This window comes from Zootermopsis nevadensis, unplaced genomic scaffold (assembly GCF_977971745.1).
Source record: "Zootermopsis nevadensis isolate Lab colony 2312 unplaced genomic scaffold, Znev_1.0 Znev_ptg000016l, whole genome shotgun sequence".
Lineage (NCBI taxonomy): Eukaryota > Metazoa > Arthropoda > Insecta > Blattodea > Termopsidae > Zootermopsis > Zootermopsis nevadensis.
The window spans coordinates 954,523-970,036 of record NW_028259148.1 but is presented as its reverse complement, the minus strand read 5'-3'; the positions used below and the strand labels follow the sequence as shown (position 1 = coordinate 970,036).

Genomic DNA, 15,514 nt, shown 5'->3' with positions numbered 1-15,514 from the left:
ATTCTTAAGTCTATAACATTTTTTCCAATCCACTTCAAGGAAGAAGATTCTTCAAGCAAGAAAGATTCTGGTTTTTAAAAAACTGTACATGTAAATCACTAGAGTTAAATGCAACAAAGTGAGTTTTCAGGTCTTCACGGCTATGAGCATGAAGATGGCTGCCTTCTGCGTTGTTGTGCTGTGTAGTCTGGTAGAAGTTTACCAACATTTCAAAAGTTCTTGCTGCCTCCATCAAGCCACCTAGATGATGGAGGCGACATGTACCTGTGAAACATCAGTAAACTTCTACCAGACTAAGCAGTGCAACAACCCAAAGACAGCCATCTTCTGGAATGCCACTGTTGATCAAATGTTTATCAGACTGCTTTCCAATATATGGTAGACTAACGGCCATTCCAGCCCTTATACTAGAAAAGATGAACTATAATTAAAACTGACAAGCAAAAAATTGATTCTACTATCAAGATTTCAAGGGCAGCAATTTGGCAAACACTCGGACAAAAAATGAAGGCATCTATAAAATTAAGATTTTTAAAGATATCCGTCTTCTGGGTTGTTGCGCTGTGTAGTCTGGTCGATGTTAACCAACGTTTCAGAGGTCATACTGCCTCCGTCATCAATGACTTACGCAAACATACAAGAATACATGACAAATACCAAGATGTCTGATGTCCTATAACCATACAGCCTTCCAAGAAGAGGAGAAGTCTGTTTCTCTTGAAAATATAACAGGTCTTTGGCAAATAATATGTAGGTGATGCATAATATACTTTATTTTTATATTTGTAAATTTATTTTAACTTAAGTAGTCTTTTTGTTTTATCAACACTAGAATAAAAAATAGACTTACAAATCAAATAGCTGATGAAAATATAGGATCATTCTTATGAAAATTTTAAACTACTTACTTAATCATAAGTTTGACCAGTCAACACTACCTTCAGATAAGTTGAAGTTCCATGTAATGAACTCCAACCTTTACATTTCTAGGCACATTCTCAACCCTGCAGATCATCTATAAAAATCACTCCAATTATCCACATGCATCAATCAACTCAAAGAATAAATAAAGCAATTCTGATTAAATCTGATACTGTAAAATATTTATGAAATACTGTCAGCTCATTTAAACTTCCATTTAGACCAGACACTTTTAAAGACCACCTTTCATAATACTTTTCTGAAATCATCCCAATGATACATTTACCTTCGTTATCATACTTAGTTTAGTTTCGGGGTACATAGGAAGGGCAAAATCATCCATGACGTCAATAACCAGCAAGATATTGCACCCATATAAAGATCAATTGCCCCAGACAATTCTGATGTCATTTACAAAGTACAAATGTCAAAGTGGCAAACATAAGAGAACTCTTAAGCTAAGTGTACTCTTCCTAACCTGTTTCAAGTGGTTACGGCATCCATTACTGCCAGTACAATTTGATTAAAATTTAAAGAAACACTTTAAATTACACAGTTATCACAGAAGAAACAAATCTTCAGCAATTCCTAGTTACCAACAAGTCTGGCACGGACATTACGCCAGAATTTCGAAAAATTTTAGAAATGTTTGTTTACATTTAGACCACTTTTTATTACTTGACTTAGATTCACTGTGTTTCGTGTCCTGTTTTGCCAGTCTTATTCTTTTTCAAACTTCCAGTATTATGATATGCTGGAATTTGCAGAAATGGAATGTTGAATGGTCCTAAAGCAATGAAAATGCGTAAGTCTTAAGTCTACAAAGCCAAAAAAAGAAGAATTTGTCGAAATGTATGTGGCACAAAGCACCATCAAAGTTTATCTATATATTTGGTAGAGACCTCAGATTTATCTTCTTTAACCCTTATTCTGTGAAGTTTGACTTAGTCATATGTCCACATTTCTGTGCACTGCAACATTTGACTTCGCTACACATCAAGAATAATTTTCTCCTTTTGATGCCACATCCAGCATTACTCCCTAAGCTAGAAATTTCATTTTTGTTAGTCTGCACAGTGCTGCCATCCAGGTGCAAATTTTATGATATGAACATGATTTTGAAACTTGCGGTACTGTTTCTCAATTATAAGTATAACCTTGAATATTTGGTGTGTCGGTAATTCTTGTTTGCATACATAAATAATAACCTGGCCCTCATAATGAGTTCATATCTTTTCCTTAAAATCATATCCTTTTGATAAAGCAATTAAGAAATAATGCACAGGATAAGGGTTAACACATTCACAACACATCATGCTTAGACAATCTTATTATACAGTGTTTACACAGTACCCCTACAGCTGACCATTTTGTTTCTACATTTTTAATTCAGTAAATGCAGTAACTCTATCAGTAACTTTGTAGCCATCAGCAGAATTTTCAAAATTAGATACCAGGGATCCATAAGTTCTTTCGTGATAAAATACTATGAGCAGTTACACATCAAGCCCAGTGGTAACTATATGTACCACCTACTTTAACAGTCAATTCTGAATTACTCTCATACAATGTGGAAACTGTATTCTGGTATGGATTACACTTTTCCAGTCTTACTCAAATACTATCCCATTTTAAAACATTTAAAACTGTTCTCATATCTGGATTTATGCAACAGTAAAATTAAATAATATGTTATAGTCTGTCTGGAAACATCTAGTAGAGTACTCTGCAGTATTTCATACAAAGAAGTCAAAAAAGGCCCATACCTTGCAAATTATTGCAAACTGTGACAAGAAAATTTCATATGCTATTCCTCTGTGCAATTCATATCAAAAACTTTAAAAGTAATGCTGGTGTCTGTGGGCTCTTATGCTAAGTATTGTCATACTCCAACATGAGATAAGTTTCGACATTCCGTAACTCTGCTTATAACCACTAGCATCAACACATTCACTGCAATACATGCAGATTGTATTTATTCTGTAGGTTTTATGCATGCAGTACCAAATCTGTGTAGCACATATCAGTTGCATTCTTGTTTGTTAAAGACGAAGCTATACGGAACACCACATGTAGATATATGGTATATTTACATATTTCTTGTTCTGAAAATCACGACTAGTTTGACCAATAATAATCGGTATATAATGCAATATAAATATATTCATTCTTCAAAATATAGATCATAAATGAAGGTTAACCAGTTTTAAGATGGGACTTATCTTTATAATTTCAAAGACGGTTTCTGCCATAGCTCTGGCTCAGAGCAGACATCTTGTCACATAGGTCTAGGTTTAATCCCAGGAGATCCACGTGATATGAGGTAGACAAGTCATAATAAGGAATGTTCTCCGAGTACTTCAGTTTGTGTGCAAATGATTCATTTGCTATCATACTGACCCCACGGTTTGTGATAAATTCATATAATCTTACCTGCCACTCAGCCAATTTAGAAAATGTAGTCATGGACTAGTTCTAGGGCTAAAGCAAAAACTCAACACGAAAGAAAGTTTTTGAATCACATGCAGAGCAGTGAATGTATTAATCCAGCTTTCTTAAATAAGTCTAAGTATGTTTTAATATAAAGCAGAAACTTGTGGCTGTTGTAACAAAACTTGCAGGGATTGGGAAGTAGGAAGACTACAGATTTACATCACTTTAATTAACTTTGTTTCAATAACAAATTAATCATTGTTTTAAATGACATTATTTGAACCAGATCTTATACAGTATAACGCTGCAGAACAAGGCACCAGTTAACAAAGATAAGGGAGTCGCATAAGTCAGCTGCAACTGGTAATAAAAACGAGAACTATCTTCCTGCCGTAGCAACGTACAGAGGTATACAGTCTTTCTGCACAAATAAAGATGTCAAGGCATATTTTTGTGATTTTTTTTGGCTGTTCTTTTACATGTTCCAAAACAATATTTAAAAGTCCTACAGACCAAGTGCGGAAGTAATTTTAACCTTAACTTATCATATTACTAGTTTTACCAACATATTTAATTAACGTCTTATCATTGCATTCAGGCTACAGACAGAGAGTATCTTTCTGGAAAGATTAAAACAGTAATGAGTCTTTCTGAGAACTAGGTACAGAAATACAAACTGAACCTCGGCCTAATGACTAGGCTGAGTCTATGAAATGTCACACAAGTCTTCAAGCAACAAATCCAACTACAAAGAATTAGTCTCATTTATGTAACTTCATCTTTGGGAAATCCGAAGCATCATGCTTATGTTAAATTTTATGAGATTACCACTTCTGTCTTACTTAATAACAAATTAGCTCTGTACAAGCACAAATCATAATCCAATAACATTTATCCGTTAAAATGTTTGCTTAGCAAAGGATAGTATTTTCAGGAACACGGAACACAAAGAACTTACGTACATTCACTCACTCAAGTTCTGACTAGCACAGATTACACGTGCTAGTAAGCAAGCGATGGATGCTAATGTCAACGAAAGCACACAAAAATGATTTATGTAATTTCTCTCCCCTCCTACTTTGAAATCAAGCACGGCTTACACACATACAAATGTGGTATTCTTTCTTCATAATTTTGTCACTACGAACTTGAAAGCGCTCCCTCTACCTATTAACCAGAACACAATGGCAAGATAAATTATCGTAAGAAATGGGAACGGGTTATTCTATGTATATATAAAAACTGAATTCAACATTATCTTACAACAAGGGATTTTCCACACACCAACATCAGACTTTACTAAAGTCCAAAACAAACATTTCTAATAAATGCACAAAAGTTGTAAAATGTGTACTGTACTCTTTATTATGTGTGAACTCGAAAGTGTAATTTATTTTAAAATATTCAGCTCACAATCACTATCAACTGGTAACTTTGTTAGAATCTGTTAACCTGTCTTTCTTGCATATGAATACTACATATAAATATACTAAAAAAAAAAATGTAATGTATAATGGGAAATATGACGTATATACAAACAGTGAGGGATACTTAAATTATCATGAACCATTAACCAACATTCTATAATTATGTACAAACACTAAAGTTCAATCTGTATTTTAATATAACAAAGCATAAGTAGTCTAATTTCTAAATTATAGCTGTAATTAATACTGCATGATTTTACTTAATGGCATATACAAAACATTTGAAGGATATCATTGGTGTTTTGAAATTGACAAGTATATCTTGTAAGGCTGTTGAAATAGTTTTATTTCTTTAACATTTTTCAGAATTTCAAAAGCGGACGGAAATGTAAAACATGTATATAGAGAGATCAACTTTAAACAGATGTTACCTAAGTAAAAGACTTGGGAAGAAGAAAAAGGTTAAAGAAGTGAATTTATTTTATTTATAAAATACTGGAAAGAAATCAAGACACTTCTAAATGCGCGTGGCATTATACCGTTCGTTTAAATCAGAGCTGTGAAAAACTTAACTTTGCGGAAAACGCATTGGCATGCGATATACATTTACAGCCTACACAACTAATCGTTCCTAATGTTTTTGTCCTACAAGTCTGCTCCAAGCCTTATCAGGTTACTGGAGTATAGCAATATTAATAGAGATATAAATTTTCAAATTATTAATTAAAAATCTATTACTTCCACTCTGCCATATGAGGATGTAGCTAATACTAACTTATCAAATTTGTAAATCTTTTAATCTGTATATTGATGTACTAAATTGAGACTATGAACAGGACAGACCCTCGTTACTATATGAAATGTGTATAGAAATTGTGGCAGACATGGTTCTGATTAAAATCCTGCAGACCCATTTTCAAAGCTCCAGACAATTCTGAATGATTGTGCAAATCCTTAGAATAATATTACCCAACAGATGCCCATTCATCACGTTTAGTAATACATGGTATTGTCGAAACCACGTTCTCTCTTCCTTGTATGGCTCATAAATTCTCCAACACGAGCAGTACCTATATTATATTAAACTGATTGGTCTTTCATAACCACGGCAAAGCAAAAAATATTCAGTTTTTACAGTTTACTGGGCATGTACGTGCCTTTTTTTTAAATAACAATCTTGGAACGCTAAGAGACTGCTAGGCGTAAATACATTTTTGTAATAGGTTACTTGGTATTCAGTACCTACAATAAAGCATTAAGCATCTAGAATTTACAGTTACATGGATATGTTTCTGCTTTGTTTTAAATGATACAAACAGTTTCTAACCTGCATTAGGCATTCCTATTTGAGCTATCTGTTCAGCCTGACCATCTAAATTTCAATATCATTAAAAGAAAATATTATTTCATATATTCTAGTTTACAAGCACAAGATGGTGTGGTCTAAAGGTGGATCTTTATTACATTTAAACAGAAACAAACAGTATAGAATTTAAAGCATAACAATTTTCACGGTAATAAAAGACAACTGCAAAGAAAACACGTTCCCACTTAAATTCAGAAGACAACAGACACGCTAAATGGTTGCACAGCTCTGATTTAAATATATTAAAGTATGTATTTAACAAGAAGAATTTCTTTTACACGGGCAGTACATATACTATTTGATAAATCTGAGAAAGATAAAACAACAGCACTGCATCTGTAATTGCATAGGCTTTCAATGTTCAAGGCTTCAATTATTTAGTTGCTTAAAAACAGATAAATAATTTATTCACTACTTCTGTACGTTACTGTATACATGGCTTACCTTAGCTGCTTAATGAACGATAAATAATTTATTCAACACATCTGTGTTTTAATAAGACTTTACCAGACTCGTAAGTCATCCTTTTAAACAATCTACAATAAACCAAAGCTAAAATACTCAATATGAATGGTCATCAGTACGTGTAATTGTATTTCACAGACGCCATTCTTTGATTTCTTTCTAGCTGGGTTCTTTTGTTATTGATCCTACTGCCGATCAATGGTCTGAAAGAACCACTCAGTGAAGCGTCTGAGCTGCTGTGCTGCAGCCTGCGATTCCTCTTGCAGTCGTCTATTTTCATCTCGTAAACGTCGGACCTCCTCTTCCAAAGAAAGCCGGCGACGAGTCTCTCTAGCAATTCTAGCTTCCAACTGTGCCAGATAACTCTGGAGTTCTGTCATTCGTCGTCCTCCAGTAGATATGCTATTGCTTTTGCTGAAAAATAATTATTTGCAGCATTGGAAAGTGCATGACAGAGCATTAACACGTAAGAACGTCAAAACGTACAGCAATAAAATTCTCATCGCTCCTTTCTCTTGTATGTTTGTCCTGGTGGTCACACATACACAAAGACACAATTACTGGTAATCATTCTTACAATACACAATTATCGAAAGCATTCGCATATTTCCCTCAATATTTTGTATAGGCATCAACACTCCAAAACTTACATGTTGGCAGCAGTGCTATCAAGTCCGAGATGCTCTGCCACATCATCTACCCAGTGACCTAAGCTTTCCCCATTGCGAGCTGCTTCCGGAACTGGCTCGTCGTGCTGAACCTGCATCATGGCTCGTGTTGCAGTGTCCACCAGAGTAGGCCAATCCATCTCCCGAGCATCAGGCAGAGGTAGAGGCTCTGCCAACTTAGCACCAGGTTGCTTCGTCACTCGTGGCGATAACCTACGACAAATTACAATAGGAAGCAATCTTACTCAAAATGATGACCATAAAACTGTACCTATTAGGTATGATTTAGTGCTCCATAAGTGTAATAAGTTATGCCTATGCCCATAAAAATGAAAAATGGCAAAGCCGGTAAACTGCAGCATAAACACTTAAAATTCAATGCATAACAAAAATAAAGGACTGGAATTTGATTATTTAATTCATAAACTGGCACATATCTGGCTGGGACTGTCTCATTCCCCAGGAATCCCTTGCGACGATACCCAACCAGACTGGCATCCATACAACCACGTTCTCACCGACTCTGACATCAATGGCACCACTGACAACTGTTAAATCCTGGCAAATGCACCAAAAATGTTTCCTGTCCTTCATTCTCAGAAGAAAAACATGTAATACCCACACAAAATTAAATCAACTCACCTTTCCTCTTTGGTAAGTTTATTTTCACTGGGCGCTGGACTTGAAGCTGTGCTTGCATTAGAAATGACCGTAGCTGGACGTGCCAGAGTAAGGATCACTTCACCTGACGAGCTACGTTCCACTGTGGCATTGCCATTGATGCTACTCGTGTGGTGGTCTCTGGTGCGCTGAAGTCTAATAAAGTGTGTATATATATATGTTGAGCCAAGTTCAATATTGTATCTAACCAAATACTACACAGCCCTGAATAAGACGCACACCCCAGTGTTTTTATAAGGATCATTATATGAATTAAACTAAGAAGTTGAAAAGAAATCTGCTCCCATAGAACCTCCATCCCTGTGTTTAACTTACTGGTCTCTTCCGTGTTGCTCCCTAGTATGCTGGTCTGGTTCTGGAAGAGGCTGGCCAGCTGGAAGAACGCTGAGTGATGAGCCATTCCCATTAGGGTTGCACAAGTTCTCCCGAGAACGAGATCGATTAGTAATGGTCGCATCACTCACACTGCAACCGGTACTATTACTGCTGCTGTGTATTTTTCCAGCAACTGCGCCATTTCCCACAGGTTCCTGAAAAATCATCATGCATCTGTTTATTCACCAAATGGTTCAGAAGATAAATATCATCGGTCTAGTCCACTAATTCTTCACAAAACAGGTGCATACAATGTTGCAATGTTATACAATAATTACTCGTGGAAAAATATACCTACAATTAAAATTTCCTGACGAGGACAAAACATATTAAATGTCTAGGGGAAAACCACGTGTTAAAATACGTAAATATGATGGCGACATAAAGTTATTAAGGCTCTTGAAATTTATAATTTCAAACATCATTAAAATCAAAAACAAGCAACGCCCGCATAAAACAATTATCATTTACAGGAACAATATTGATAACAGCAATTCGGGCTGCAAGAAAACAACGCTGTCATGCAGACAGAAGCATTTTCAACGACAGAAGACATGTCTTCTCATTTCATAACAACCTACCTTGTTAATTTTTTCATCTCTTTCAGCCATGTAATCTGGATTTATCAGCCTCATGAGATCCTCCTGCAACGTGCTGGCTGTTAAGTTTGCGCTGTTACGATTGGATGAAACGCGAGGTGTGACCCCAGGCCTCAGCCTAGCTTCGCCAGTGTCCCTGGGACGAGGGCTTTGGTTTCTGCTACTGCCACTAGACGGCGTTAGAGTTCCCCCACCTCCTCCACCACTCTGATAGTGTTTTGTAGAACGACGCAGACGAGGAGATACGTTACTGCTCCCAGCTGACATCTCATCTAAAAAAACACATTTACAAAGACATTTTTAGTTGGCAGCCGTGTATCAGAATATCCAAATATAGAAGCGTGATCGGTTTATGACAACAAAGTCAATGTATTACGAGGAGGAATATTAAAGCTAAAATATAAAACCATTCAATGATGCACATTCAGAGTTAGAAGTACATTGCCTCTGTAGAACTGTAAAAGTAACTCCATGGGTCCTTGAAAAGCAAAGAGTTGCTCATCTAGTCAAGTAAGTACTCGTCTTTTAATGGAACCTTTCAGTTCATTACCATGTTCGCAAATGCCCTACACTGAACCAGATGAATCCAGTCTGTACGCTCACACCCTAATTCCAGAAACTCTCATCTTAATGTTATCTCACCTCTATGTCTAGGTCTCACAAGTGGTCTCTTCTCTCTAGGTTTTCCAGGATACTTTCCAGACCAGTTAAACGCTCTACGCGTACAAAGTTCATCATTTTCATTAAAAACAACTCAGCATTTATTTGCGCAATTCCTTGCTCTCATGTACCAAACACGGAAACAGTACTGGGTTGTACAAAGGGATCAAAGCTTTTTACCTTCACTGGGTGCCCCAAACAGCCGCTCACTGGCAGAACTGGTGTCAGTTGAGTGACCATCACTGACGGCAAGTCCTCGGAGAGTAGCGCAATCAGGCGGCAAACTGGACGATTTCACCGTATCAATAGCTGCATGTTGGTGGCCAGAATAATCAGAAATCTTGAAACATGAAATGGTCCGAACTTAGAGGTTGTAAACAGTTACAATTTTAGAGACCATATAATAGTAAACAGTGCGCATTAATTTCTGAAATATCACCGACAATTCAATTAAAAGACATGCGATTATAACCGACTGGGTTAGCACAGGGATAGTCCTTGTGACCCACATTCGACAAGTTTTCCACGACATCAAATAAAGCACAATCCTCCCCGAACAAAGTCCACGAAACTTTTGGCTCAGACTGTTTTTATTATCTTATAATTCCAGTGTTATTAACGTTAATATGCATCACCTTTGGTGTTCTAGTTGCGAGGTAGTCTAGTGCAGGTCTAGGCACAGGTCTCGCTTCTCCTCCAGAAGGTTTGAGGCAAGTCACTTTCTCACCAAGCTTGAAATCATGGTGAGTTGGTGACTCATGTTCGCCACTTGAATTGTACCTAGACGGTGCAGAAGACAGAAGGGAGTAGTTCCCTGCCGGACTGAGGGGCAACGAGTGACTTGTTTGCACTGGCAATTTGCCCCCGTGTTGCGACTGCTTTGGAGGTACTTGTTGAAAGGCACTGCCACTCCCTGAACCTAGTCTAGCGGGAAGAGGAGGGGGGAGAGATTCACCGACCATCACCGACGTATCAGGGTCGGCCGGTTCCAGAAGTTCGTACCATCGATCGTCACTCGAATGCCCGCTGGAAGAACTGGTCATTGTGCCCTGCGAAGACAAGAAGACTTCTTACCCCAAATAAATTAAATTTGTAATATTGAGACTATAGGACTAAACAATTTCCTACATCTTCGCCATTTTTGTATGCTTTAATTACCTCGCATGATTTTTACCGTTTCTTAAAATGATACTAACGGAAATTATTGTGCACTGATGATGATATTTATGAACAAATATAGACAGTTCATGTTTGACAGATTCTACTAACGGGTTGTTCAACAATTTTGGTATCAACCACTGAGGTTAAGTAACGAGCGATAAATGTTTGGATGGTTATGAATAGCAAACTGGAAGGAAAAGCACAGGTAGTGAATATAGATCGCTCTGAATTTTTTTTAACAAAATTTTTCAAATAAAGTCAGGGCTGGTACATTCAAAGTTTTCTCTATCTTGTTTGTTGAAGTTAATTACTTATTCACTGAACGCAAGATATTTCTTATATTTCAAATTTATAAAACTCAAATTCATCACATAAATTACAACAAAACCAAATAAAAATACATTTCCATCACAATCTGAATAATCAAGACTCGTCAAATTTGCGAAGAAAAATACACCAATTTAAACCTTATTAAAAATTATATTTTCATACAAACCTCTGAGTTGGCTGGAAACCGTGGATCAGCAAACGATTTGCTGCTGGATCCCGTTCCATAACCTGAACTACTGGATGATCGAGGGGGAGAGAAACTTCTCTCGTAGCGACGTCTGTGTTTCCCGGGTACAGCAGCCGCCGCATTACGACCCATCTTTTCATCGCTGCCTCCACCAGAAACGTTCTCGTAGTCACCCTCGTAGTTATTCAGAGTGTACCGACAGTTCTGCAATGTGCAGCCCCTAAATGGAGAAAAATACACCACTGATCTATCTATTAACATTCTTGGAATATGCCGTTACACGTTACATAAAACATAAATCAGCGAAGATTTTAAACATATCCGAAATCTATCGACATACAAAATTTCAGGATCTTACATTACAAAGGATTAGGGTCACGCCTATTTCAGAAGTTTCCGTGCCGACCACGCTGGTATTACCGACTATAAGTAACTGGAAGTATAAAGTTGTGATGAAAGACATAGACGAACATGAATTTGAATTATACCGTTCACATCTATCCTTCATTATATAACAGAAAAGTCACATGAGGAGTCAACGGCCTCGTTCTTATTCATGGTTAAGTCAACTTTCACTTTGCCAATTATTGTCTCTGTATTTTTCTCTTTGAAGGACACCTTCAAACGTAATGAACATACTCACCTTCTTGGAGAACCATCGGGTAACGACGGAATTACAGCGACCGTCACCGACATGGACGTCTTCAGCAGATCCACCATTTGGTCATGGGATAACGTTGATACAGCGACTTTGCAGATCTGGAAATAAAAAGTGTTTTGTTCAACAACAGAGTTACCAAAAAAATAATTCTATAGTGACTTTAACTGGAATTAAATCAACTGAAAACAAAAGAGCTATCAGAATATAAGTTCATCTGGCGGTCCTACATTAACTGATGTGCCGATTGTAAGTCGAATAACACAATTCAGTGCACAAACTAATCTTACGCTGACATTATTCTTCTGGGTTGTGACGCCATATGAAAATGTTGGTAGACAGAAATGTTTTGGAGAAAAAGAATACATGAAGCAAAATTATATGATTTTCAGTGCTTTCTGTTCCTCATTTTAGCTACGATGGTCTCCAGATAAGAGTCATTCGCGTCATACCCAAAAGACTACCAATACTAACATTTTCTCTAGCACTAGTCGTGACAGTATAAAATTTAAACGCTACGATACAAGATAAGAAATAACTTTCTGAAGGGTGAACCCACTTCGACCAGCCTCGCTCCATGACGAAGACCCGCCTGCCACGCAAGACCCAGGCTTTCAACCTGTGTCACCACTCCATCCGGCTGGACATGGAATCCCAGCTGCCCCATCGGATTTCTTCGCAAAGAGAGTTCTTGTGCCACGCAGCCCGAAGTGACAGCCCGTAGACGCATCACAATCTCCATCAGCTCGTCGCGGTCGCCACCTTCGCGCATATGAAGAGTCGTGCATTCCCCTTGGTGGTGGTACACTCGCAGGCTGTAACAGTATCAGCCGACAAATCTTTCTTCCGATCACACCGGCAGAAATCTGAGAATGCTGGTTCCCTCAGAAGTGAAGATGTCAGTGTTTGGACCACAAAAACTACGTACTACGGGCTTTCAAAAACAGCAAACTTAGAACGCCACGATGACGTCCAATTCATTTCATCGGCACACAATTTTTAAGTGCGCTTCAAATTCATATCTAGGGAAAATACCAGACTCTCTTTCATCTGATGTGATGCGTGAATGACGACGCACATCCACCCACACACTGACGTCAATTTATTTTCAGTTCTAAGTGGCACATGAGGAATCAATATCAATTTAAACAAATCCTCATTACTATTTTCATGTAACCTCTTAGAAAATTCTTAAGTAATGAATGAAGATCCGTGAAGCAGAGTCCTTCTTGAGAAACTAAAAATCACAAGACCTATTCAAGAAATGCAAATCCACGTCACAGGTGGGATTCAAACTCACAATTCCAATGAGCAAGACCCACCCCTTAAACTGCATAAAAACTGTGATCAGAATTTCATAACTCAGCAAGAAAGAGTCTCTCAAAAATTTCTGAATACACTACATACCTGTTTGTTTGTATGGACCATCCCAATATAGCTTTGCACGGCATGACAAAAACGATCTCACGCGAACGCTCCTCGATAAGAACCAAAGTATCCGTTGAAATACCGAGGTGGCAGTCCACTAGCGCCGCCTGGCCGCTATCGTCAAGCACCACCTGCCACGATATAGCGCCTCTCTGCAACGCGTCCGGTAGAAACCGAGGTCGTCCACGTTCCTTCTTTTTGCTGCTAAAGGACATTATAGCTGCAACAGCCACAAAATATAATGGAGCATCTGAATCCATAAATTAATAACTATTCCTTAAAAATTAGAAAATTACACAATCTTCAAATGAAAGTTCCGTCTTTAATATGTATCTGAAGTGCTTACATATTAAATTAATGTTTTATAATTTAATGATTATCTTCTGTTAATATCTATAAATTGTGTCTGAAATATCAACCTTACAAAACCTTGCGCAAAATGAACCTTATTAATTTTGGTGCCTTTATTTGTTCGAAACGTGTTCGAATTGCGTACATCATGAGGTATCGTGAAACTTAATTTAAACTTTTATTAGAAGTAACTGGTGAATTCCACTCAAGTTCCCAAGTTTCACGTAAGTGGCCTCCACGCAACATTTAACGAAAATCCAACAGAGAGTTCCGCAGTTGAAAAATGTGACTACCTGCTTCACGTTATGTACGTAAGTTGCTGTTAAACGAAGCGATCTGTACCTGCGAGCCACACACGGAACTATTTTAAAAAAAGGAGCACTATATGAAGCCTTACAAAATTTCTGGCCTGGATCAACTACCGTGGTAGTTGTGTAGTTGCTGGCAAGATCCTTCAGGTATTCCTGTCGTGTGCGTGTTGCCATGGTAGCAAACTTCTCTGACCGATGGGCTGCATTTTCTGCATTGATTACTGCAATATATTGACAAAAATTATTAATGATATAACTCCGTAGCGAAATGTTTCGCTGATGATATAATCCCTAAAATAAACGCATTTATTGATCAGCTGAATGGAAATGATACACGGCCCGATCAGAAAATACTGAGAATAAATTTATATCTCAGATAATGCATGTCGCTTGTCTGCGGCTTCTGACTTGCTTCGACGTTCACAGACCAATGAAAACTTCTTACAGAATTTCACAGTAAGTGATGAAACGTAAGTATAATTAATAATTATAAATTTAGCAGAAATAAACAATATGGAAATGCCTTCCTTTCCGTTAGCAAAATTACATCAAATGTACAGAAAAACCGTCCATCCACGGTAATGACTGCACGCAATTAGATAATTCTGTTGTTTCACCGCAAAAGCAAACCGCTAGTCTAATTTCATCAAGAGTACACTAAATAATAAACTGTGGTGCACCCTGTAACTTACCTTTGGCTAAGAGGAAATCAGAGAAAGCTTTGGATTTTGGAAACGTTGCTCCTTCGTGGATCGGTGGACCAAAAACAGGCACTTCCTTTGATCTGCTCACCGCAACGCTAAACCCAAAACATAACCAAATTTGTGCAAAAGTTGAAGTGTTCACGTCATAAAAATCAAATTAACCATACGCATGTTGAAATATTATGTGAACTTTAATTATTCAACTGGGGATACTGGGAACGACCCGTTCTTCAAGTGCCTGAGCATCTGCGGGTCCCAACTTTACGTTGGCTCGATCTATTGACTCCTTGGACGAGGGATCGGCCCGTCGCAAGGCCTCTACCTGTACACAGGACAGCACAACACAGAAAAACATCCATGGCTTGAGTGGGATTCGAACCCATGGTCCCAGCGACTGAGCGGCACAAGGCCCGCGCCTCAGACCGCGCGGCCACTGCGGACCCCGATTTATTCAACTAAAATCCTGAAAGTAAATGAAATTAAACACAGTCTTACCGATATTGCGCGTTGTCCGAACAAGGGTTAATTGCGCGAACTACGACGAAGACGTGCTGGAACTGCGAACGGATATTCTTTGGCGTGAATGGCTGAGCACCGGGCTCCTGGAAGACTACGGTCACAATATCGTTGCCTATGTGACGTTTACGTAGCAGCTGCTGGCGGTTATTTGGCGTAAATGGAAGAAGCGTAGAGACGTGGAACATGATCTCGCAGTCTTGGTATTGTGAATATACCGAATAAAGGCCCGTAGAATCAGCTGAAACATAATTAACAATACGATCCAGAGAC

The 15,514-nt window shown here is 38.0% G+C and overlaps 1 protein-coding gene across 3 annotated transcripts in view; it reads right to left on the bottom strand.

The window, feature by feature from the left end:
- Window positions 1–751: 751 nt before the first annotated feature.
- LOC110828775 (uncharacterized) overlaps window positions 752–15,514 on the bottom strand; it is a 45,019-nt gene continuing 30,256 nt past the window's right edge. For 2 of the 3 annotated variants that reach the window (XM_022061789.2, XM_022061798.2), the window contains exons 7-20: window positions 15,221–15,482; window positions 14,714–14,820; window positions 14,108–14,242; window positions 13,339–13,579; window positions 12,491–12,746; window positions 11,917–12,032; window positions 11,253–11,493; window positions 10,231–10,644; window positions 9,776–9,935; window positions 8,918–9,207; window positions 8,277–8,491; window positions 7,923–8,096; window positions 7,263–7,493; window positions 752–7,026 (exon numbers count right to left, since the gene is read on the bottom strand). In XM_022061789.2, the coding sequence (XP_021917481.1) occupies window positions 6,798–7,026; window positions 7,263–7,493; window positions 7,923–8,096; window positions 8,277–8,491; window positions 8,918–9,207; window positions 9,776–9,935; window positions 10,231–10,644; window positions 11,253–11,493; window positions 11,917–12,032; window positions 12,491–12,746; window positions 13,339–13,579; window positions 14,108–14,242; window positions 14,714–14,820; window positions 15,221–15,482 (3,071 nt within the window). In that variant the 3' untranslated portion in view covers window positions 752–6,797. The remainder of the gene's footprint in view (window positions 7,027–7,262; window positions 7,494–7,922; window positions 8,097–8,276; window positions 8,492–8,917; window positions 9,208–9,775; window positions 9,936–10,230; window positions 10,645–11,252; window positions 11,494–11,916; window positions 12,033–12,490; window positions 12,747–13,338; window positions 13,580–14,107; window positions 14,243–14,713; window positions 14,821–15,220; window positions 15,483–15,514) is intronic. The other variant, XM_087349337.1, reaches the window with a different exon arrangement.